Here is a 26,929-nt window from a genome sequence, read left to right on the forward strand (position 1 = left end):
CTAACTTCTTAAGAGCCCACCTGGATTTTTTTTATGTTTCCTTTCACTGAAGGGGAAAGGAGGCACCTGTGTCTTCTAGAACCATCCCACTCCAATAAGAAAACTGAAGATCATAATTAGACAGCCCTGTTCAGTTTGCAACTAATCAAGAATGCATCGCATTACGAGGTCCCACATTCAACCAGCTGATTCTTTAGTGAGATCACATTCACATTAGCACTGATATGCCGCCACACTCAGGGAAGAAAAGAGCACAGCTATGCATATGCCTTATTTTCTCAACTTGTACTGCCAACGAAACCTTTCAAGAACAAAATGCACGAAAAAACAAACCTTGTCTCTTAACACAGCCTGGCGCTACAACTTGAAAAAAGAGCAGGAAAGCATTTAAAGCTGTCACAGACTTAGTACTAGCTTTGCAGCGACCAAACCAAAGCGAGCCATGGACGCCTAGTAACCAAGAAAGAAGACCACCCAGTAACAGAGCTTACAAGCTAGCACACCTTCCCCCTCCTCAGCTTCTCCTCCTGAGGAAAAACTGAACCAGGGACAGGCCCAGCCCAAGCTATGCCTGTCACATGGCAGTACGTACTGGCTGGCTGCTACGTAACAAGCACAGCCCCTCCTCACTGCAGAGGGGAAAGAGACCCCAGTACCTTCTCACAACTTGCTTCAGCTTTCTGCTATAACATCCCATCATTACTTACTCTGAGGGACACAGTTTAGCCTCAGAAGATTTAAAAAAACAAAAAACAAAAAACCACACAACAGAAAAAAACAACAATGAACAGTAAATCCTGCTACCACCAGGTGCTGTGATCTGCCAGAAAGCATTACTGAAATTCCCCAAGAGAATGTCTTTGGCCCAGCTGACAGTAACTGTAGGTCTGAATGACATATTTAAAAGCAATCAAGCTGATTACATTATGCATCAAAACATGGAGAAGTGATACAGTTCTGCAGCAACATTTAAAGAACATCTGACCTGCCTGGGTAGAAATTAGGTTGAATTGCTAAACTACAAGTGAAAAAAAGTACCCAAAAGTGAGATTTTTTTCATAGTTTGTGGATTCAAGAGCTTCTCATTCCAAGCAAAAGCTTTACGTAATCAAATGCTCAATTTAGTGACCTTGCCTTTGGCAAGTGGAAAAGATTGTAACATTACCTAGTTCTCCTATTCCTTTTTGGTGCTTTTTGTTTGTTTGTTTTCTTAGGTGCAAGTTATTCTCGCCACTCCCTTCTCACCAGGTGTAGGTTCACTTCTAAAGCTCCCAGCAAACAACCCCTCCACTCAAGTGCAGCCTATTCTGCTGGACAGACCAGCCACTCTCCAAGTTTCTGTATTCCCAGAGCTCAAAAGAAAAAATCAAAAAGGCTGCTGCCTGTAGGAGACACATTCATCACGACAGGAGAGAAAGAACTTAGCAGAGAAAGAAGGTAGTTGGTACACACTTCCACACATCTGCGCGTTAGTCATTTTAACACGGTGTAGCTTCTACTTGGAAGGCCTAGAGAAGCTTACACAGTAATTCTGTGAACATACACATCAGCTTTATTAAACCACCAGTAAGTCTAGAGTGCAATCTCTCAGAGCTCCGGAACTGCGTTTCTGCAGCTCCACTACTGCAACCAAGGAGACAAGTGAAGAGTCTCAGGGTGGTTTGTACAGGTAGATCATACAGTAGCAGCACTGACATGGCATTTTCAGCAAGGAGCGCTCACCAATCCAGTCTACTTTTAGTACTACTTTTGTTTGCTTGTTTTTAACTCAAAAGAGCAGTGTTGTTTCCTTTTACAAGCAATGGGGCCACAGGTGACTCCTTCCTAAATAATGCAGCTCCAGAAGACAGAATTTCACAAGCAGCCGGCACGATGTGATAAAAAAGACACAGATGGAAAAACTAATTCTAGACTTTTTTTCCCCAAGGGTTATCAAATCTTTGGTCCTATGCACAGTTCTGCATCACATCTGTGAAATTTAAAAAATAAAAAAAAGTAATCTCCTAAGGAAAAAAGATCACGGCCCACAGATCTCCTCACATACAGAGGAGCCGATGTCTCGTCTTCCTACGTAAAGAGGAAGAGTCTACCAAAGAAGTGATTAAGTCAGCCAACGTGCCAACAGGAAAAGTTTCACATTTCAGCACTGCAAAGGAAAACCAAACACGCAAAACAAAGAAATAAATTCTGCTTCCATGCATCAGGTCTGAGCAGGAACATTCACTAACGAAGGCTTCTGAGTCAATAACTTCAACAGAATAGAAGTAAATGTCTTCCAAGTTACTTACTGAGTATTCACTCTAAAGTCTTTGCATTTTATATCACAAGCCCACTAACAAAATTCCTTCCCAAACCCCACCCTTTCCTCTATGCCAAAAAGTTCAAATTTGAAATTCTAGCCCCATCCTGGATTAACAATTCATGCTCTGTCACCAAGTCCTGTTTCGCAACAAGCCTTTAATGTAGTTGTAGCAAGAATGTCTATAAAACCTCATGCTGCCAAGACCTGCTCTGATGCTACCATTCCACTGGCTCAGCCTCATTCAGGGCTCCCTACAGCCTGGAGGCAGAGATATAAGAAAGGACAACTCTGCCAGAAGTTCAGCTATTTCTCTGCTACTGCCTCAAAGCTACATATTGATTTCAATTGAATGTTCACATGTCAGTAATCTGAAATGGAATCAATACATTGTTTGTCTCACTTCATTCTTCCTCATGAATTAAGGCAAGAACCAATTGCTTTCAACTGTTCAGAGAACAGTTGCTTTCAACTGTTCAGAGAACAGACTGACAGCACACACTAAACACTGCTGATCACAACTTTTGGTATATGTGCTATTGATATGCAAGTGAAGAAATCTTACAGAGGACAGTGCACAGTCCTACAAAAAAGAAAGAAAAACACGCCTTATTTTCTCCATTCCATGAGTAAATGTGTTCGTATGTTCTTAAAATACTCTAAATTGCATTCCTGTATGATTCTTTCATGGAGTGCCCGTCAATAGCAAAATCAATTTCCCTTATTTCCTAACGTGAGAAGTGAAAGCTGTAGACAATATGAAATTTAAAGACTAATAAACAGCATTTGCTTTTAGGATTTCTAATTACTTTTTTTTTTTTTTTTTAAATCACAATGGTACAAAATTCAAAGAAGAAAAATTCCAAATAGCAACGCTATCTGGAAGCAAAGTTCTTAGGAAACAACATGACAAAGTGACAAAGGAAGTGTATTTATAGGTCTGCAAAAGGGAAAAAAAAAATCACTGAAGCAGCTGCATGAGTCTTGCACAGCAGCAGATTAAAAAGTAAAAAAAAGGAGGAAAAGGCAGACACATAAGGAAGCAGGCAGTTTAAAACAAATGTTTCAGAACTTATTACTGTCTCACGTTACCTTAAAAGTATTTTATCCTTTCAAAGTGTGCTTTATTCCATCCAACCCAGCTTTCCTAAGTGCCTTTTCCAGTTTTCATAATTAAACCCATTAAATAAATAATTATACGACTATGACGCATGTTGCTATGGCAAGGATTGCGATAGCAAAGATTCAGGCTTTTATGACTTCACTACAAGGTCACATAAAAGACTGTGAACAAGCAAAATGTGTGGTGAAAGAGGTTGCTTCCATTAACATCCACACAAAATAAAGGCAGTACGACCAAGAACGCGTCCATATTCTTGAGAGAGGTCTGAAGCACAAACGTTTCATTTCTTACTCCAGTCTGTGCAACCGCTCATAGAAGAGAGGGAATATGACTAGCTCATCCTTCTGGTTATATCTGAAAGGTATGTCAGCACAACTCCTGAAGAGGACAAAAAGCCCCAGGGCCACATACATTTATTTGCCCGCTAACCCCGCCAAACACTCTTTTGCCTTACAAAGTATCCATAAAATACTACGAGACTATGATCTTTAAAGAGGGTGCATTCCTCATCGTCTACCTTTCAAGTAGCGTTCAAGGCAGATAAACACCAAAGCCTCCCATCCCATAGGAACACAGGCTCCTTTCACACGGACCATTCCCAAGCAGCAAAGCACAAGTCCACCCAGGGAGGCACACCCGAGTGGCTCCAGCCAGGGCCGCATGCTCCTGCATGCACTATCTGCCTGGATGTTTGCTTGGGTGAGGATATCCAGAATAAGACTGGGCTCCACAGACACCTTCGCTAGGGAGGGAGGAGCAGAGAGCAGCCATCAGCCCCACACTGGATGGAGTTAGGGAGAGGAAGGCCATCTGCTCCCAGATGGCCTACTTTTTCCTCAAGCAAGGCTCCCAAAATGGTTAGAAACCTCTGTACAACGCAGTCACTGAAGACCACAACCTACTGTGAGAAAGAGCAGCACTGACCTACCTGAAAGCTGCCTGTGAACCAGCAACTATTCGCAGCGCAGCACTGTGCTGCCAAACCAACAGGAGCTGCTGGGGAGCTGGGGTGACAAACGCCACTGCCTCTCTGAGATGCACAACCTTGAGCTCGGAATCCAAAGCAAAACTGAGAAAGAGCAAGATGCCTCAAACCTGTTGCTATTTTTACCAGTCAATCTTGTCCTAAAAATATTTGCGTGGGGAAGGAGGAAGAAAGGAAGATTTAGGGGGTGTCAGCTGAAAAATTCTAATCAAATACATACATGTATTCGAAGGCAAATAAACTGCTTTGATGCTGCTCCACGGTGAAGTCTACAATTTACTGGAGAGGACAAGGCAAACAGACTTTCACATTAAGAGAAGAGGTGGGAGATTGAAAATTAGGGATGAAGAAAGCACACTCGTACTGAACTTTCAAAACAAGTTATTCCAGTTTAACATTTTTCTTCCTGAACTGACGTAGCATAAATAAGAACCGATGAACTAATGAAATGCAAAGCTTATCCTGAAGCATGAAAGTATTATAATTATGCTGCTCTCTGCTAATTTTAGAAGATGGAGAAGAATGACTATACTATAATAACTCAAATGTAAATACACAGGGCCATTCTATCACCCCTGGTGCACTTAGCCCACTATTGGATTCTTCTCTGCTGCTTCTCAATTTAAGACAGCAAGAGCAGCGAGGAATTTCTTCCCCTACCTCCAGTTCGTTTGCTGGGTTAAACAAATCTGCCCAACTCCAGAGAAAGGATGGCCAGTCACAACTTCCCTCACATTAAGATGGAACTACTGCCTGTGGCTTTCCCTACCTGAGCCATGCAGAGATTTCACAGTACAACAAAAAGGGCCACGTCTGACATCTTCACAGTGCTTCAAACATATCACTGGCTTCACTTTCACATCCAGATCCTAGGCAAAAAGCCAGACTCAGCACTATAGAAGTCAATGCACTAATGCCAGTGAAATCTGGAGACTGCCATCTCTTACACAACACCCAAAATATTTGGACTGAAAAAAGTAATAATGAAAAATGACTGGTTAGTTTCACACAAGGGAACTTCCCTTGTAGCCACCACTTCTCGATGAAAATCACTTCAGGTCATGACCTGAGGAGCCAGTGTTCTGCACACGCCTCCTTCCAGTAACACAGATTACAGTCACAGAACTACACTGAAGAACTGTGATAAAAAACACAACGTAGCTTTACATGAGTATAAATGCTCACTATCTCTGCCTTAAGTTACCATAAAAACCTTCAGATAGTAAAGTCTAAGCAAACCACCACATGCACATTAGGAACATCGCCAACACAAAAGTCAGGAAACCCTAAAATTATGAAGCTGCGTTTCCTTCCAATGTTTTGGAATAGCGAGGAGCACAGAAAGGAAACAAAAATGTAGCACAGCTGTATTTTCAGTCTTATGAAGAACTTATACCATTTATAGTTGCTTTCTTATGAAATTAAAAGCTGTTTTTTTTTGTTTGCTTGTTTCACTGCAATATATAGCTTCAGTTTCTTACAGAAATACAGGTATTACATTCTAACATTAATAAAGGACTGCAAAAAAATTCCTAAGCATAAAGCAGAAAATAGTTTCATAACAGACAGATTCTATAGCAGAAGCAGTCCTCGTGAGTCAAACTGGCAAACAACATATTAACTACGGAGGTTACTTGGTTTAAAACTTTCAGACTTATTTCATGTTAGCAAACAAGTATTCAGCAAAACTCCGATCAAGTTACAGCAGCTCTGAATCAGCAGCTTACTTGAAAAATTTTCTGCTGAACTTCGCTTGGCATTAACTCCATAGGTTTAGTCCTAAAGGAAAAAAAGAAGTACGCTGGAGCAGTTTTCCTTAGTATCAAAAAGGTTATCTGAGTGACAACCCCATTCATTTTACACCACAGGTTTTCAGCGAAAAACGTCGGTCAGAAGCGACAAAACATGAAATACCAAAAGCATTCCTGTGATGAAAGCCCAAAAGCTCACCAGAAGCCCATGAAGGCAGCATATTTGCGAAGTTGTGAAGGAGGGGGAAGAAGAAAAAACTACCTCACATGATACAAACCATCCATCAAGGCAAACATTTTCAATTTATTTCACAACAAGCCTGAAGCACAGTGGTAGAGTATCTCCAGCTTCCATTTATCTTCCCCTTAGGAACTCTGATCCCAGCACTGATCCTCCACCTTTGGGGTGCTTTTGAGCAAGTAAGGATAATTGCAATACGCTTTGAATACACTTGATTTACCACCATCTGCAATAATAAGTGCTATCACTATTATGGTGAGTGTCTCAAAAGCACATAGATTTCGTATGCCATTAGTGTGTCATACCACAGGGGCATATTTTGTTAATGCTACGTAAGATATTACACTACTTCACTTAGCTTTGCAGACTTTTAACCACACTCACCTAACAAGACAGGCGGGTTTGGCTTATACAATACGTAAACAAGCCTTAGAGCAAACATGCAGTAGAACAAGTTGAAACATTGGTTACATTAGTTAAACCTCATTACACCTGAGTAGCCTCTTCATTTCCAGTTATTCCCATTAAGAACACTGCAGGTTAGCAAGATCAGAAAATAACAAGTCATCACCTCCATCCCTCCGTTCCAGGAATCTCTTGCACAGAGATGCAGAGGTATAACTGCAAGAGTAAGCAACAGCCCTGGAAGGCTTCCAGGTGAAGCTTGCACATCCACCTGCAGACAGCTCTGTCTTTTTTCCCCACACATCCACTTGTAGTCTTAGGAAAGCTGAAACAGAGGCTGATAAGTTCTCATTCTACCAGCAGCAGCCTTCCATGCCTCTAAGAATCTCAGCGCATGCCGAACTCAAACCAGGTAGCTCACCCAATTGCTTACTCGTTCAGAGCAAGAGACCTGGATAACATAACAGCATTTGGGATATGGAGATTCCCTTCACTGCACAGCAAGAGGAGCAATATTCTAATAATTCACTTTCAGAGCACTGTTGAGAGCTTTGGAATCAAGATGCTGTAGCCCCAGCAGCCACACCACCACTGCAAATGCATCTCCCATTCCCAAACTACCTCAGCTCAGCCTGATGAAATAAATAAGCATATCCAAGAGAGCTTAGTCCAGGAGAGTCAATTTTCATGCTAAGAGAAGCACACAAATAACGATGAGTTTTTTAGCCCCTTCAGATGCAGGAATGCATGTCTTTTTTTCTTTTTCTTTTTTTTTTTTTTTGAGATTAGAATAATGAGATCATCAAATGAAAGACAATTTGGCTTCATAATTAAAAAAATATTTCATTCTTTCAGGAGCCAGCTTTCATATTTGTGTTTGCTTTTATATCTCAAAGGAATTCAAATCATGTGCACTATTTGGGGCTTCACTCAAGGATGACCACAAAGAAACTTTGCAGCTGATACAGAAAACAGCAGCTTATCTTGGCAGGTCTCCTAACGGAGCGCAGATAATTCCCATGCTCTCCAGTTTGTATTCTGTCAATTGTTCCTATGCACAGATCCAAGCCATTTCAGCCTTATGGATCTCTACAGAGCCAAAGCCCCAGCTACAGAGAATCTCTCACTCCACCCGGATTGTACTGGAAAAAAAAAAAAAGAAAAAAAAAAAAAAAAGAGCAATTTCTTTTAAAGCCTGCCACGTGCTTCCCAAGCCCAGGGAGAGATGGGACTGTTTTTCAGAATAAAGTCCTGTGTTAGCACAGTTCCTTCCTTCAGTTGTGTGCAATCTCAGAAAGATGGAATTAAAACAGGGGAAGTGGTCAATTCAATTACTCTGCTTTATAAAGAGTGGTGACACAAACACATTGGGTTTGTGAAAAACAAGTTATAAACACATTTATTAGCATTTTTAAGTGTGACAAACAATAACATGTTGAGTGACATACCCAGCGTAAGCAGCATCCTCCTTGTCTGAAGCTGAACCTAACCCCTTCCAGATGTAGGAGCATTTCATATAAATGTGAGAAGAATAATCCACAAATCATTTGTACACATAACAGAATAGCCGGAATTAAGAACTGGACGAGAAAATAGTCAAGTTGTAATAGTCCAGAAAGGAGTTCAACCAGTTTACCCCAAATTTAAAAACGTTGTATAAAAAAAATTGCTGGAGCAGACAAATAAAATTACTGGACAAGTGTCTTTATAGCAATATAATGCAATCACAAAAGGCTCTGAATATAACCTTGAAACAGCCTGAATTTAATGCATTTGAGAAGAAATTAGCCATGGCACTTGAAGATACACACATAGGTAGCAAGACTGACAAAAAATGACAGTAACTGCAGTTTGTGTCATCTGGAAAAAGCCTTCATACCTACCCAATGACAAACACCAACCATGTAATTGTTCTCAGAACAGACAATGCCAATAGTCAAGAGACTTAATTATGAAGATGTATCCGTCCATGGTCTCCTAAAGTAACTGAGAATGTGAACTGCAGAGATGGCTTACAAGAAAAAAAAAAAATACACTTCATTTCGTATTGAAGCAACTGTAGGAACATACAGAAGACAATTCAAAGAGGCTGCATTTAGGATCAAAGAGAATAAAGAAGATACGGTTCATCTAAAACTTCAGTAAAACAAGTGTGAGAAGTCACCTATGGACAGGTCAGTGCCCAAAAACAGCACAGATAAAGAGACAGAAACTAACAGAGAAGAGGCAGCCTGCCAAGGGAAAGAGACCAAAAGGAAAAGAAAAAAAACAAACAACACTACAATCTTTCAGGAGAGACACTAATCAGACTACCAGAGTACAGGGTATAGCATCACAAGACTAAATATCTGAGCTCAAGAAGGAGGTACTGACTGTTTCTAACATGAATAAAGATCAAAGGAAAATACATGTGTATATAAAGAACGAGCAGAACAATGACACAAGCAATCAGATTGGAAAAGGTCACCTGCAGACATCTGTAACAATCATGAGGAAAGACTGACCCAGGAAGAAGCCAAAACTTCCCAAACAGAGATGTCCCAGCAGAGAGTTTTCCAGGAATGCTCTTGGCTCCAAATTTTGCTCTCGCCTCCCCCTTATAACCTTCAGGGCACACTGCTAGGCCTATTTATTTACCCAGGCTTCTGCCTGAAGGATACAGGGATGGGTGTGAAGATTTTAGTGCTAGGAAAGCAGAGAGATCTTCCCTTGGTACCATCACTAATTTATAAGTTACTTAATTGTGTTAATTATAATATACCTACAGCAAGAGGTTATGGTAAGCAATGAAAGTACATATTGCACTTCATTATGTTTCAAATGTATACTGATTCGGACACCCAGATAAGTTTGTACCACACTTGATGGAAGTTCAGTGTGTTCTTGCTAATAAGTTCATAAACTTATCTGATTCTTAATCCAGAACTGCAGCAAACGTGACGGACACATTCATTTGGTCCTTTTACATCAATATACGCCTACCAGAGGTAGGGCTCAAGCAACATGCCTTGGTTCTCACAACAATTAACAAAGTTTCTCAATTGTAACATTCATACCTTAAAGATTGTTGCTTCCACCTAATCTTCAAAACATACCCTTGGGCAAAGCTCTCTATTTATCCTTTGAGATAGAAAGGTACAATCCTGCAATCACATCTGTACCTCTTTCCACCAGGCAGCAAAAAGTTTTCTAAAGACAAATAGACAGTAACAACACCTAATGGTTTCCAAGTAACTTTCTTCCAATCAGCCTTTTACACACCTACAATATCTGAAAGTTTAGGGATCTGTTAAAAAAAAAAAAAAGAAGTAATACTCAGTTTGGGACACTGCGCTTCTTCATGGAAAGCCAAGATTAACACATTAAGTCAACAACTTCTATTTTGAAATAGTTTAATACTCTAAGGAGATGACTGCTCTCCCCAAATGATGCAGACATGCGTCTGCTGTTGTCTGGGCCAATTCAGAGAATTGTTATTCACCGCTTGGTTGATTTCAGAATCAGACTACCCCTTCAGTAGGTTGCAGAGACTATGACATCACATTTATGATAATTCATTGCACAATTATGGTGGCTACATCCTTGGATTTTATTTCGTGGGAAAGTATGTTTCTACTACAGCCTCAACCATTTTCTTGGCTAATGCCTGCTGTCAAGAGTTACAAGTTTTGGTACAGAGCTTCGCACGATTTTTTTCCTAACACCATAAAGGTGTTTTATAGCAACTTCAGGCTGTGTAGTTCAATTGCCTTGAGAAATATTTGCATTTTAAATTGAAACTTACTGGAATTCACAAGCACTGCATTAACTATTTGCTAAAAAATAAAAAAAAATAATAATAAAAAAAAGAAGTAAAATTATACAATCCTCTAACTGGTTTTACTTCAATAATACTTGTGTCTTCTCCAAGAAAAACAGCAAAGATACTTTGAGAAAGCAAGACCATCATCTCCTCAGACAAGTGGCAAGAGCAATTACTGAAACCCATGGTAAGATTATAATTTTAGAGCAGCAGATTCAAATGAAAAGATTTACACACCAACGTGATATTTCATGACTAAAACTGATAAAACATTACCAAGGAACATTAAAAGACCAAGTAATGCAAAAGACTGAAAAACTGGGTTCATTATTCTTTGCTCGGTGTTATCTTCATTCCAACCAGAAATACTTCATATTGCAAAGTTAAATTAAAAGGCAATCATAAACAGGTCACGTAATACTATAATTACAGGACCCAACCCTTACATTTTTGCTTCTGATTCAGCAAAAAAATTTCACCATGCAGCATGTAGGACACAAGTATTATTTGAATCTGTACAACTCAGTTGCAAGGACTCCAAAATTCATGCAACAAAGGACAAAATCAGGACACAAACTTGTTTCCATCTTCGGCTACTGCATGGTATAGCACCTTTTAAGAAACAGATTGCAATTATTTTTAGACTAGCATTATTAACAGAATACTGTCTTCTGTCACACTTCCTTTCCTTCTCAGCTCCCAATCACTATTCGCTACCTAAATGGCATCTCCAAGATTACTTTTATAGCCCAAATACCATCGTGGAAAGAAATCTAAATTCTTTCATTACACATAAGGAAACAGACTAAGCAGAAGATGAAGACAGAAAGGGTATTCAACTCTTTCATAACCTCTAAAATGAGCTACCGGTTCCAAAATCTCTCTATCTTCTCTCTGTGAAGAACTTCTGTCCTTGCCTTTACTGACTAGAAGAGAACAAATGGCACATGGAAAGCCCTGTACTCCTATGCACACATAATCTGTCAGAGTAAAGGGGAAACAGGAGGGCATTTCCATAGTATCTGACAGCAGTGGGGTTTTTTTTCTGCCCCAGCTGTTCTTTCTGAAATTGCTATTAAACTAAGTTGGAATACTATTCTGTTGCTTTGACTGGCAAAGCCCGTTTGTGTTTTTATTTGTAAATCATGTGCTTCCCATGCTATATGAAAGGTAGCTATAAAATCAAGGTAGGTTGTAACTGTCAAAACGAAGGTACCCTATTACAAGAAAAGTAGTATTAAAAAGTCAGTGTAACATTCAGAGTGTTCTTACCTCACCTAGTCTACCCTTAATACAGTTGACTTATTCTCCGCTTCTTCCCATTACAGCAGGGGAATCAGACAAGGAAGTGATAATGTAGAGATGAATAGGAAGGTACCAACATAAAGCTGCCAGAACAGCTAGTGGATCTTTCCTCTGCTATCTCAGGTGGACTTAAAACGGTCAACTAAGAATTCCACGTGCAGTTGCAGTGTAGGGAGCTGTACCATTCAGCACACTGTACTGATCTATGAAGACTCAATGATACCTTCCTCTTAAAGTACAGCCCAGCAGAGCAAAAGGGAACAAATGAGAGAGAAGGGGGGTGAGAGACCCTCAAAGAAAGCTTTATCCTCCACGCATCACTCTGGACTGACATTCGATTTAGAAATTAAAATAAAATTAAGGTTTTTACAGATTAAAATTAACAGGAATACCGAAAAGCAAAGTTAGCATGCTTAACAGCTTTCACAGACATGGGCTAAGAGGTCCAGCAGATGGATAGAGGCAGCCCACGTGTCTCACAGTGCTCTGTGCCACCTTCCTGCCCTACCATGAGAGTGTTCAGAAAGGAGGAAGGTCCCATCATTAGACAAGGCAGCACCTATCCAAAGTGACTGGTTACATGGCAGGCACCAAGCACCTCAGCAGTGTACATACATGCAAGCTTCAAGAAAAGAGAGAAGAGGTAACAGCAGAGAGATATGAGGCGGCTTAAGAGTAGCCACATTTAATAAATTCAGAAGCATGTTACTGCTCATACTCTGTTTTTATTGTCTGCTACCATTCTCACCCTGACCAACAGAAGGGGGAGGTCGGTATACGAAATCGGATACGCCGTATCCACACGTTTCCATTTCCATCACCAGCTGATGTCTTTGTTTTTCCTATCTGCACACAAGACAATTAGCTTCCCAAGCAGCTGACAGAGGGATATTCCCCCTCCCTCCTCCCCACAAATACAATTTCAACTTCAGGAGAGGTGCCAGTAGCAAAATGTTTGTTTACTGCAGGCAGGAAGAGCTACCTATGATTCAGACATTAGGATGTGACAGGATGGACTGAATTATGCAATTTAAAAGTAGGAAAATAAACACCAAGTAATTGCAACAAGAGGAAGGAGGAAGAAAGAACACAGGAGACAAGTTTTGGATCTTTTCTCCCACTTGTGCAGGGCTGAAGCAGCAGGAGGCCCCCATAGGGCTTCTTCACCTTTCAACCCTTATCCTAGAGCTGCTGGCCAGGGACTTTCCTCCTTAGCACTGAGTAAGAAACATCTGTCCAGCTCGGACACTCAGCTGGAAAGGACAGATCATGGTCTTCTTTGTTCCCTATTCCATATAAGCAGTTGCAGCGTTTACCTCTGAAATCTCAATCCCTTCCCCTCTTATCAGCAGCTACCAGCAGCAAAGGATTCAAACCACCAGGAGGCTGATGTTTTCTCCTCTCTAACACAACCTCATTACGAGTTCAGTAGCAGCTGGGACACTTGGCTTCATTCCACTGCCACAGGGCACTCTGAAGTACCAGAAGCCACCAGTGAAGCAGTTCAGCAGAAAAGGTCTCTGCCATCTCCTCCGCCCGTACTGCACTGCCCACAATGGGGAAGCAACAAGTGCAACGTAGGAAAGAGAAGGCAGCCACCTGAAATGGGAATTAAGCAACGGAAAGTGAGGGAAAAGGTTATTTTTTCAGCCACCTAAGGGAGGCAGGAACACGTTTCAGCCCTGTGCAACACCAGTTAAAGACCAACAGGAAAACCTCTTCCCATAAACAGAGAGCAGAAGCTCCATGACGGGAACGCTTCTGCCTTGCCAGCAGTTGTTGGAAGTGAGTGGGCACCTCATCTGTGTTGCTAATGACTTGGCACCTCCCCTTCACAGTGCTTTCGATTGACTCCCAACAGAACATGCTTCAGCAAAAATTCTAATTATGCAGTTACTGCAATTTAGAAGTGGGTCCATTCCAATGCTAGAACAGCCAAGTAGAACATCTGAATCTGTCAGGTGTGGCTGTACTACAAGTGTGAGAATGCCATCGAGGACACCAGGAAATTTAGGTAAAGTCCTGTCTCATTTCTAGAATTATATAAAGACAATCCTGCTACTACTCACAAGTCAGACAGTAAACTTCCTTTTTTCCCCCCGATCCTGGATCCATAGAAATTCCCAGATAAACTGAACTGTCAGGTCAGGGAAACACGCAAAGGACCATGAAGAGGCAATTACCTTAGCATTAGAAGTACACACCATAGCAGAAAACTCTGCAGTTACTTGTCCTGGCACCAAATTACCCTGGGATGAAACCAAGGTTAAGTTTCCCAATTTACACTGATGAGTCACTTGAATGCTACTCTTTACTTCGTATCTCTTTCCCTCCCAGCCCCCAAAATCTCCCTTCTCCTTCCAAAAACCCCAGAAAGGAAAAACAAACAAACCAACCGGGTGTCACCTCAGTAATAACCAGCTCTTGAACCTGTACAAGTGCTCTATCTGCTGACAGACCTTTAACAGTAAAATGATAGTTGAAGTTACTTGTCACAGAGCTGACAAGCTTACGCATTTCACTTCCATTATGCACAATGACAACTACCAGATAGGTGATAACTCAGAAGGTGACATTACCTCAGCCTTGAGCTTTAAGGATGTTACTTTACATTGGGCAACAAATAAATCATTAGACTACAAAACTTATCTATGCAGCATAACACAAACTTTCAGTAACAACCATGTAGACCCGAACGTAACAAGACATCACAATATACAAGAACCAGGAGGACGCTGTTATACTTGATACTTACTCTTGCACTTCTTCCTTTAAAGTCATCATCTGTAGCAACAAAAAATGATTTAGTAAACATAAAGTTTACCTCATGTCATCACAAGAACATTTCTACTTATAAAACTAAAAGAAAGAAACATTTCTTTAATGAAAAGCACCATGCAAAAAAAACAAAACAAAACAAAACAAAAAAAACCTGTGGCATTCTGCGACAAGCGAAGCATTCAAAAGGGGTACCACTGTATTAGTCTGTGGCTTACATCTCAGATAAAGTTCATACAGATCACTACTTCCTAGGAAGGCCGAACTGCCAGTCTCAATCGTGCCCGTTAACTATCTCTGATGCTTGCAGCACAACAGCATAGCTAGGAATAGACTGGATCGTAGGTGAATCAATGGAACCGGTCAGAACACAACATTTTGGAAGCCTCTTTCTGTCCCGCCCAAAATCTCCACGTGTTCATTCGTACAGCTGTGAGATGCTTTCGATCCAAGTCCCCTGGAATCTCCTGCATTCCTCACTCAGGCCTCACATGGCAGAACTCCACTGCCTAATCTGTCCTGGGATAAGTGAGCCTGTTCAGACCCAGGCTGTGCTGATCACCCTCCCCTCTACCTCTCACTTCCCCTTCTTTTTTCTTTTCACTACATAAGGACAAATCACCAATGCATTTCCTAGGTCCACGAAGTATTTCAACATCCTCTGCTGTTCCTCGACAAAAAGTACACAACATCAATCCATACAATATCCACTGCAAGCAGCAGACAAGTTATTCCTGCTGGCTTTCCTATCACATTTTTTTTTCAGTAGCGCTTCTTGGGAAAGGGCAGACTTGCTGCCAGTATTTCAGCACACTTCCAAGGATCACAAAAACGTATATACCTCTTCTTTGTTGTTTGTTTTGATCATAACTGTTAGACAGATCATGTATAAGGATTTTGGACTTCACCAATATTAACTACTGCTCGCGTGCTAGACTGAGCTGTTCCAAAAAGTAACCCTTCATAACTGTCAGCCCTTCCCACACCACCCCCCCAAAAACCAAGCCCAATGTTTCAACTACACCTAAACCAGCTTAAGAATCTGCAAAGGAACGTAAGCATCAGAAAACTGTAAACAAAGCATGCATGAAGAACGAATGGGAACATTTGTCCAGCATGTTACAAGCCTCAGAGCAGTTCTTCATACAAGGAAAGATGACAAACTGACACTACTTTCACACTTGATTCATATAGAAATATAGAGAGGTATCATTCTACTTAAAATCTCAGGATTAAAAATCTGTTTTTATTTGGTAACATGTGCATATCTACCTTGTTAATAATTCCTCCTAATGCACTGTAATTTTTGTGTGTTGATCATATCACAGGTCTGTTTGAAGGCAGAGGAATTAACTGCATTTGAATAGCTTCCTGTATTCTCATTCCATACCCCAAATCTAATCCCACGAACTCCTCCTGTCAGCAATAAACACCTACACAAGGTTTATTTTGCTTATGAATCCCAAGCCCAAGACAACACAGAAAAATAAACTGAAGTCCGTCTATTTTTGTGTTGTTTTTCTTTTCCCTTTTCTTTTGAGGCCAAAATACTGAAAAGCCCAAAAGCAGCTGTAACCCCAGTGGAGAGAAACGTGCCTGCCGCACCACTGAAACCATCGCATTCCTTTTGGGGTGGAGACAGACTTACCCTGAAGGAAGACAGGCAGCAGATCTGCCATCACCCTGCCCCAAGGCTGGCTGTGCTGGAAAGTGGGTGGGGACGCAGATTTAGTCTGTGACAGCCACTATCTCCATTGCCACAAAGGCTTTATCTGTTGTTGTTTTCACTTATAAAAGAGCAGAACAACCATCATGTGATCATCTAGCCTGCTGGAAAACTCAAGAGTCCAGAACAGGCAAAGAGAAAGATAGCTCCTGTCCTGCTACACAAGGTCATCCCTATAACCTACCACCATTCCCACCCACCTCTACCTGCAGAAAGCCACATGGCCTCCTCTGCAAACATCCTGACGCCAAGATTTCTATTTCAAGCTTGCCAGTGTTTGGGAGACGACAAAAATGAGCTCCTTTATAAAAAGCAGAGAAGACAAAGTTTGTTCTTCAAGAATTTCCATGAAGCGCAAAGCACAGCCCCCCAGAAATGAATCTTTTTTTAAAATGATTCTGCCAATAAAATGCCATACTAGCAAAACCCTTTTAAGTTCTTGATGCAGTGTGAACACATAAGCTGCACATAAGTGGCAGACCGCTAAACTACCTTAGCAGGGCATCCCAGCAGTAGCACCTCCTCTTCAAGGCATGTTGCCTTGAAGTGTGCTGGGTTCACACAGACAGTCTTCACCACATTGCTCTCTCACTCCTCCTCCTCAACTGAAGATGGCAGGAAGAAAATGTGATGGGGAAAATAAAGGCTCAAGGGTCGAGATCAATTTAATTGCAACAAGCAAAGGCTGCAAAGAAGCAAGTGACCTTCAGACATGAATTGGAAAGCAAGATTTCAAACTGCATAGCAGCTGATCGTGAGTACAGAGTTCTGAGTACAAGCCCTCTCCTCCCTCCCAAAATATGTCATTGCATGGTGTGCAATAACCCTCTGGTGGGTTTAGGTCAGTTGTCCTGGCTATGCCCCCGCCACAATTCTTGCCTACCCCGGCTTCCTGGCTTCAGAGAGAACCCTACTGAGACGCCTGCACAGCTCAGCAACAGTGAGAACATCAGTGTGCTATCAGCTTTGTTGTAGCTACAGGTGCAGAGCACAATATCATATGGGCAGCTCCAGGGAAGTGAACTTCATCCCAGCCAGAGCCAGAACACAGAGAATTATTTTGGTTACAAAGAGGGAGTTAAGCAGTCAGATCAGTCCCTTTTATCTCAGTGAAAGTCACCATATGTGTATTTCCCTCGTGGATATTGCTAAGACAGTTGAACACCTACAATGTAAGATTATTTTTACAACTGAAAGTGAAGTGGCATGTTCCAAAAAAACAAAACAAAACAAAACAAAACCTCCTGTTAACAGCTGGAAGCAAGACCAAACACAAATACAAAACCAAGACTTTCTTAGAAGCCATCGGAAAATACAACTACCATAAACCTAATGCTACTTGTATGCATACAAATACTTTCTAAAGTAAATAATGCAGGGAAATAAAAAAGACCCAAACCCCTGCAACAGCCTCTTAAAGGACTGACAAAGAAGGAATTGCAAATAAGCAGTCCTTTCCTTTTGCTCTGGAGACAGCATAACTTTTTTCCTGCTCCCCAACCCCCCAAAAAGAGAAATGTAGTACTGCCTTAAAAACACGTAGGTTTTACATATGTGAATCCCACTTCACACTAGAGTCCCCAGAATAAGAGCAAATAACATTGAACCAACAATATTCACCTGTCTACAACATACCTGCCTTGACAAGATGATCCCTTTTTGTCTGATCTTTCTGTCTGCCTCGCTCAAGTAATTTGCATGATATAAGGTCTTCCCCTCCTAGTGAAATACTGCAATTAAATTGCAACAGATTAAATTGCTTCTATTGGCAATAAAATGATTAGTCACTGAAGCGTGGAAAATTTTAAGGTCAGTTTAAAAAAAAAGTCTCCAGATGTTTGTCATTGCAATACTACAGAAGAAGTTCGGATGAAAGGTAAGGTTGTGTATCTTTGTTTCATCGGCTCTGTGCAAAAACAAAACCTGCATCCCATCAGCTGTACTTCTCTTCTTGATTTAAGAAAATACTTCACCCAGTACGATTTGGTGAAGTCTGTTTTTTGGACTAGAAGAATCTAATAGCAAAACTAAATAAACATTACATATCCAAACCAGAGTCCCCTACAGTAAATGAAATTACTCTTCCTTGAAACTACATCTTCAATCATTGATGCTCCTTCTGCTTCTAAACCAAGACTCCATTCAAAGCCAGAAGCCCAAATCGAAGGAGAAATGAATTGTCCTAAAGATCTACAAGATTACATTTGATTCTAAGCCATTGATCCACAAGTCATGCCAAAAAAAAAGGCAACTGAAAAAACAAGCAACAAAAACTAACATCACATCCCAGAAGCACGTGAGCAATCATTCCAAGATTTTAAGATTTTTTTTAAAGGATGCTGGAAATGATATTCTAACATTCTTTTCTTTCTAAACACGGGACAGTTCAATACCAACAAAGAATGAAAACCAAAGGGTTGCAACCCACCTGATGATGGTGTCCTCATCAACCAAAAATAACACTTCTGTACATGTATTTGGGAGTAGTAAAGCACTTCCAGGGGGCTCCAAAACTGATGTTCATTTTGACAATTAGTGTCTAGACCTTTTAGAGCCGAACTGGCCAATAAAAACATTCCTTTCCTCAAGGCACTCAATTCACCTTTATTTTACATAGATGCTTTCCCTCACGTTTGAACTTACAATTGACTAGAACACAAAAAAATAAGGTTATCTGTGCTTAACTGCAAATTAAATTTGGAGTATTTCATTATTTCCTTTGATTTGAAAGCATGAATGGCTTAAACTCAGCGCTCAACAGCGTTAAGCAAGATTTTATGCATACGTAGAATATCAGCTGCTATGCAGCACCATAAGAAGCTGGAAACAAAAAGCACGGTGTATATCAGTACAACACATTCTATGAAAATCACAGTAACTTGTCCTTCTTAGAACACGTAGAAATGATAAATGCTTGCACATGGAGTTCCACGCTGCAAAAGCGAGGTTTTCACCCAAAGTGTAAGCCTGCAAAGGTCAGCATACCCCTAAAGTTAAACCCAAAATGGTTTTAGCATCTTCCATCAGCACACACAACCTGCTCCTATTAGCAAAACAAACGCTCGGTTTACTTCTGCTTTCCAATTTGTGGTTTAGGGTTTACCAACTGATGTCTTAAAATATCAAATGTCACGATACTGTTCCTGTGCAGTGCGTAGAAGAAGGGAAGGAACAGGCTTCCTTTCAGAACATAACCCTTCTACACTTTACTCCTGCAAAACGTCAGCAACTCCTAGAGGAGCGAAGCACAACCAAGTTGAGAATACTAAGTTGGCACATCACATTACCTGGTTACAGCCATCTGCCTCGATTCTTCCCACCCACTTTTACAGGGACAGCACTGTGATGTCAAACCAGCTCATCTTGTTGTGTTGTTGTTGGGTTTTGTTTTTTTTTTTTTTAAATGATTGTGTGTAAATTGACTGGCTCCTCAGATTTGCTCACTATACTGACACAAGATCACAAGAGGTTTTGAACGCAAACAGGTGCCTTCCAGAAAAAGGGCTTTTGTCATGCACTGCAGCTTCTACCAGATTACAAATGTTCTGCTGAATAAAACATTTCTTAACGCCATTACATCTCTTAGCACATTTAAGTATTACCCAAGAGAGAGGAGCTACCCACATGACTAGTGCCAAAGAGTAACAGCCAAACAAGACCAGATCGAAATATTCAGTTTTTAATACTGCCATACTTATACTGGTTTCAGACAAGGCTTTACAACATCAGTGGCTACTTCAGTCGTCTGTCCCTTTTTTGGTTGCTGCCTGTAAGTACGACCACTGGAATGAAAAGTAGAATGCCATGCAGCCTCGTCTGAAATGCATCCATACTCCCTGATTGCTTTGGGGAAATCAAGTTTACTTCTCACTTCTTCTCTCTTCATTTTTAAATAATTAAAAATGGGATTAATAATAATAAAGTCAAATAGCCGAATGCATTTTTGGTTACCAGCTAACCCAAAGAAGTGCTTTTTCTTCCTCCAATATAGTCTGTGAGATGGTTCTGATGAAATTTTACCTTTCATTCCAGTCTAAGTAGAACATGTTAAAACATCAACAATTATTATATTTTCACTTAGAAATACAAACCAGTGCAAAAAGAAGTTCAGCTTCAGCTCTACCACATTCATTTTAAAAAATAACAAGAAAACCACAGAACCACCTGCTCGTCACATCACTAGACTCTACAAATCAATTGTACAAATGAAGCACCAACACTAAAACCTTGATTTGAAGCATATCCAGTTACCCTGCTGAGCCCCAGGCACCACCCAAACGAAAGCAAAGCAGCCCTACGAGAGAATTTAGAAGACTCACTAACATTCACTGCAGTTTTTCTCCATAACTTCACCAAGAGCAGCTGTGTTGAAGTATCTGGTGGCTTCCTAACAAAATGGCAGATTCTATATGCTGTTGCCACAAAGAACAAGTTACTTGAACGGGCACACAGACAGCAGACCTGCAATGTAACAGACCTGTGAAACCAAGGTTTGTTATCACCGACTGGGGAAAAAAGGGATTTCCAATTAATCTTTAAAAATAAGAGAACCAGAACAGTAAAAGTGCAAATTGGTGACAGCTGGTCAAGAAGTTCCCAGAACTGAAGGCAGCAGACGAAGTCAGGAAAGGAAACAATGCAGGACATAACAGAAGTCACCGAACTTAGTGGTCTGTATCTTTGTGCAGAAACAGGTTCTTCAGTGCAACTCACACAGACACTGCCCAGGCTGCAGAGACTTGTGCAGAATATAGCCCCGCTTCCCTCTCCCTTCCTTTCTCCTAAAACTGCATCTTGATCTCAGAGCTGCAGCTGACACCACAAGTTACTTTTATTTTCCCCCAAAATCTGCAGCTGAAAACCACCAGCCTGTTCCAGCAAATGAACTGCTGTGCACATCAGCTCCAGGGAGCCAACAACAGGTGCCAACGGTTATTGGAAAGTTACTGCTGTACCCAGAACTCACAAACGTGACATTAAAATAGGACCCCTTTTAAGAGGGGGAAAGATACGCATGGCATTAAGTCACACATCCGAGTAAATCTCATTTTTCCACCTGCAGGATCGTTTCCTTTCTTTTTTTAGCTTTCAAATGATCACCAGCTTTAATACTGCATCCAACTATTTCAAACTAAAAACTGCAGTCCCTGCGAAACATATGTCTGTGCACTAGCTTCAAAGTGCTCCTTTTCACCCTTCCTAAGAACCGAAGCCATATTTAACTGAAATTTCAGACTTTTTATCTCCCTTCACAGATGGTAACCTGGATTTGCCCCAACACTCGCATGCTAAAACTAATAGGGCGTGAAGTTACAATTTTCCATATATACATGTGAAAAGTATGTGTTGCAGAGGAACAGTTTCCTACTGAAATCACTTTCCCATCTTTTCTTCTGGTACAGCCTCTTGAAACATCAGCAGGGTAAAATATGGCTTCGAAAAAATACAGCTTTTCTGTGTCCCAGCACAAGCATAGAATTACAGAGAGCAGGAGCCAAAGCACTCTCACTTAAAATTCGCTCACATTTGTCAACCTCAGTTTTGCTTAAAGATGGGTATTACTTTTACACCTTTAAAATGAACCTTTAGCCTACAACTAATCAGGCACCACAGGCAAGCAACTTCAAATCCGGCTTTCTCTTATACAGGAGTGTACAAGCAGAAATCAGCTGGCAACGATGTGCAACTTATGACCTTCGAGCCTCCAGTGCATCCAGATGCTAAATCAAGTCCTGCTGATGTGAGCCTGCCATATGCTCACTCAACTCATACACTGCATCCCTAAAAAGCAGATCCCTGTTTCAAGTGAAAATAAATTACTTTGTGAGGACAGAGTGCCACTTGACGAAAAGTATAGTCAGTTTTTCCCTCAAAGGTTCTGATGTTATTCTAATATGGAACGAGAAATACATTGAAAGGACAGTTATGTGGGAAAAAAGCTAATGCCTTCAGGAATTCATTTATGGTATCATTTTTGGACAGCAAACTTGCTTACACTTTCTTCCATAATTAATAAGACTGTACATTATTTGGAGCTTGAGTGGGAAATTAACTCAAGCTTGAGCAAAATGGAGTTTTCCCAACTGCTACAGAGTGGTACAGCAGCATCCACTGAGCACACGCACGCACACACACACACAGAGGACGAGGCAAAAATGCAGCCCATGTCCAATCCACCAGGGAAGCACAACCCTCCCATGTCCCATCAGGTCACGGTCTGCAGATCTGATCCTGCACCCTCTGGATTAGTGGGATTTTTGCCATTGGGAACCTGTGAATGGACTATTCCTCTGTGTTGAAGAGTCCCTTTTCACCAATTCCCTGGAATATAAAAAACTGTCCACAAAAGCAACAGTTCTTTTTCAAAAAGCGATCGTTAATCACTAACAGATGCAAAACAGCGTGGTTACACTTGGTTCCACGCTCATGAATCCTCAGATCAATGTTTAGCTTGTTTCAAAAATACTGAAAATCGCAAAGGGCCGTTTCAATTTCAATCACACCTAACAGGCTTTAGGAAAACAACAATTAAAAAAATTTTTTTTTTAAAGAGAGAGAAGGAAAAAAAAAAAACAAATCCAACATTTCGTACCAATTACACAGATCCCGTGGAGCTGTGCCGGTGCCAATGGGAAAGGGCTCAGCTCAGAGGCTCCTGGCATCACCCGCACCTCCTACGTGACCCGACAGCGGCCCGGCAGCACCCCGTGCCCCAGCCTGGCCGCTGCCCTGTCACCGAATCTGCCCTCTCAGCACAAACGCTCCATTTTCCTGCGAACTTAAATGTCAGCTCCTCTCAAACATTCACTTCTGAGCAACGGCGGGCAGACAGGAAAAGAAAAAAAGGCACACGCTTCGTGCAATCTCCTTCCCCCCTCCCCCCCTTCGGTTCCCCCCCTCCCGATCTACAGAGCTCCGCTCCCAAGGGCAAAGGCTCCCGGCGGCGGGGAAGGGCTCCGCGCAGGGCATCCCGGCGGCGGCACCCATGGCCGAGAGCGACATTCCGCCGCTCCTCGAACAGCCTCGGTCCCCGAGCCGCACCGGCGGCGGCGGCCGGCGAGTGTTTACGTTTAAAATACATCTACACGGAGCTCGGATCCAAAGGGAAGAAGGGGAAAAAACTCCGCCCCCCTCTCGCTCCCGATTCTCTCGGAAAAGCGATCGAAGCGAAGCAGAAACACCCGAGAGAAAAATAATAATAATGATAAAGAAAGAAAGAAGAAAAGAAAAGCGGGGTCGGGAAGGCGGCGGCGGGACGCTGCCGGGCGGAGGGCGCACCGTCCGGGCCCGGCGGGAGGAACCGCGCGGCGGAGGCCGGGCCGGGCGGGGGGAGCGGGAGAGCCGCGAGGGAGAGGGGACACTCACGTAGCGCTTCAACTTCTTCTCCGGTGGGGACTTTCGGAGCCAGCCCGAGCAGACCACCTCCCCGCCGCTCATGGCTGGGCCGCCCGCTTCGTCCTCCTCCTCCTTCTCCTGCTCCTGCTCCTCCGGCGGCGGCGGCCGGGCCGGGCCGAGGGAGCCCCGAGACGCGGTGGCAGCACCGCGCCCGCTTCGGCCTCCTGGGGCTGCGGGGCGAGGGAAGGGGCGGGAGGAGGGATGGGCGCGGGCTGTGTGTGTCTGTGTCTCACGCACAACGAGCGGCCGGAGCGGAGGGCGAGCGGGGCCGGGGCGGGAGGCTCCCTTTCCTCCTTCTTCTCCTCCTCCTCCTCCTCCTCCTCCCGCAGCCGCCGTCTCACACACGCATCGGGAGAGCCGATTGGGGCGGCCGCCGCCCCTCCGCCGCAACTCGAGCTCCGGCGTCCCGGGGCAGGCTGCGGCCGTCGCTCCGCCTGGCTGGCACCGCCCCGCACCCCAGGACCCTCCCGCCCCTCGGCCCCGCTGCCTGGCGGGACGCTGCCTTCTTTCTCCTTCTCCTCCCCCTGCGCCGGGAGGAGGGGGGAACGGCCCCTCAGCCGCCTCCTTCGGCGGGGCGGGAGCCACCGCCTCTCGCCCGTGCCCCGCCGCGGGGCCGCCTTTTCTCCGTCCCGGAGGGATCCGTCCCGCTCCTCGCGGCCCCCACCCCTCAGCGCTGCCGGCACCTCCCCGCTCCGCCCGCCCCCGGGCGTCCCGAGCCGCGGCTGCCCCGAAACTCGGCCGGAGCCTCTCGCACAACGAGGGCCGGGCGGGGCGGGGCGGGCACGCGTTTCCAGGGGCTGCTGGGAGCTGTAGTCGGCAGGGAGGGAGCGGCCGAAGGGGAATGCGGCGGCGCGGTGGGACGGGCGCTGGCGGCGGCCGTGCGCTGAGGTGGGGGGCCGGGGTGAAGAAGACGGGAAAGAAGCGCAGCTCGCTTTTCCTACCCCACCTTGAGTCGCTTTTAGGTCTGTTTTGGGGCGTGGGGGAGCGCTCAGGGGCGCGAGGAAGGCTCTGTGAGAGAGCGGCGATCTGAATAACAAAGCTGCGGCCGGCGCGGTGGTTAGCCCTGTGAAACGCACCGCAACACATCTCATTACAGATAAAAAGAGAAGAAAGCTATACAAACTGCATTAAAAACACCTCGGCGAAAGTAAGCTCCTCTCAGCAAGTCTGAAGTTGCCTCGAAGAAAAAAAAAAAAAAAAGAAAGAAAGAAAGAAAAAAAGCCGCAGTTGAAGTTGGGCTGTGAGCGCGGAGAAGCCGGCACCCGAAGCCTTGCCGAGCCAGGCGCTGCTGCCGCCGCCGGCTCCGCGCCCCGAGTGTGCGGGCTGTGCGCCTGCTGGGCTCCCCTTCGGCGGCCGTGCGACTCGTCACCGGCGGGGGAAGCGAGGAGGCTGATGTGTAAGGCGATCCCAAATGCCGTTCAGTTAAAAGACGAAACTCATGCAATAACTCGTTTCTAAAAATGCTCTCCGGCAAAGAAATAAAAAAAAAATAAAAAAAAATCTACAAAAATCTGGTGGTTTGTTTTGTTTTCCCGTATGATTTAATGGCAGGCTTTTGGGATGGTCCCGCTGCCTGCTAGCAGCAGCGCTCTTCCACCGCAGACGACTAGTCCCCCTAGTGTGCCTTCACTGCAGGAAGCGCGCTGCTGCTTGCTGGGATCCATCAAGGTGCTTTGTATTAGATTGCCAGGCAGTGTCTGTATCATTTTACCGTGGTCGTTTGCAGAAATAACAGGAAAATGAGAGAGGTGAAAGCCTGGAGCCATTTAAAACCCTTACAAATGTTCACCGTAATTATTTTATTTTATTCTTGCAGTGTTAAAACTGGCCAAGCGCTATTAAGTACGAAAAGAAGGTGGTAAAAGAGCACAAGAATTCTGCTAAAAAAATAAATAAAAATTGGAATAGTTGAATGTTGTCCTTCGTCAACATTAAAAGTGTGCGCACCCGAGCATCCAGGAGGTCCTCACTGACATCTCTGCACACCAACCATGCAACTGCATCAGTGGGCTCCAGGAAGCATAAAAGAAGTGTTGTGATGTGTGGAGCTGGTGAAGATGGACTGAAGTGCTTAAACCTGCAGTGCTAGCTTTAGGTTTTAAGCTGACTGTTGCTGTAACTCTTTTGTTCAAGCTGCTACTGCAATTTTTTAAGAATTTCCACATTATCTCCAAATGTCAGATAAGACCACAATATTTTCCACTGTTCTCTAGAAACCTGGAGGCAATTCAGTATTATCAGAGCACAGATATGTAGAATCTGTGTGAATAAAAATTCCATCATCGTCAGGATGTTATAGCATGATCCAATCATCCATTAAAACCCCGCTAATTAGCCCTAATCTCAAGGGCTAATCAAATAAAGACAGTCTTTTGGCTTAAACAGACTCTACGGAAGCACCAACATAACAAGTCACCTATTGGCCAATTTCAAAACATTTGCATGTTCATGCATTGAAATACACTGAGACCAGTGTTGCCCTGGAGTCCAGCAAAAGTTGCAGAGACCTCCATCAAGAGTGGAAGTTTTGGCTAGTTTTCTTGCTGCAATTTGGCTTTGAGACTTAAAACAAGGCCGAGCACAGCCTGTTTGGACACTGTCCGGATCTCATGCAGGGAGGCATGAGCTCAGCTGATCGCAGCGTGCTGGGGAAGCTAACATGGAGTCAGCGTGTCATGCTGCCCTTGGGCTGACTGGCTGCTGTGGCAGCGTGTCAGGATGCGGCTGCCCTCTCCTCTTGGTCCCTGCAGCTTATAACCATACAAGGGTGCTGTTATTGAGGAAGATTGCAGCATAAAGATCCATTCAGCTCAATTAATTGCACTGTGGAGCTCTTTTGTGTCTTTGTTCAAGGACTATCCTGGAGGGAAAAGGATTTACTTTGCCTTGCTAGCTTGTCAGCGATGGCCCAAAAAGCTGAAGAGGTTTGATGTGCACACTGTCATCAGTCCTGCTCTTCATGTTTTCCGAAGTCTTCGTTCTGAGGAACTGATGCCTTTCTTTTTTCCCGTGCAAGTTTCCCTTGATTTACACTGCCTGTTTTTTTTACTAGCAGTAAGGAAACTATGCACTGCCACCAGTTACGTTGCAGAAGCTTTCCCCATTTCTAGAAAAGAAGC

The 26,929-nt window shown here is 43.3% G+C and overlaps 1 protein-coding gene across 6 annotated transcripts in view; it reads right to left on the reverse strand.

Annotated features, from left to right (window-relative positions):
• The window catches only part of GAB1 (GRB2 associated binding protein 1), a 97,081-nt gene extending 72,820 nt beyond the window's left edge, over positions 1–24,261 (reverse strand). Inside the window, exon 1 of one of the 6 annotated variants that reach the window (XM_052690030.1) lies at positions 23,781–24,261. In XM_052690030.1, the coding sequence (XP_052545990.1) occupies positions 23,781–23,852 (72 nt within the window). In that variant the 5' untranslated portion in view covers positions 23,853–24,261. The remainder of the gene's footprint in view (positions 1–23,780) is intronic. The other 5 variants (XM_052690034.1, XM_052690033.1, XM_052690032.1 and 2 more) reach the window with 5 other exon arrangements.
• Positions 24,262–26,929: the final 2,668 nt, after the last annotated feature.

Source organism: Tympanuchus pallidicinctus, unplaced genomic scaffold, assembly GCF_026119805.1.
Source record: "Tympanuchus pallidicinctus isolate F22 unplaced genomic scaffold, pur_lepc_1.0 scaffold26, whole genome shotgun sequence".
In the NCBI taxonomy this organism is placed as follows: Eukaryota; Metazoa; Chordata; class Aves; order Galliformes; family Phasianidae; genus Tympanuchus; species Tympanuchus pallidicinctus.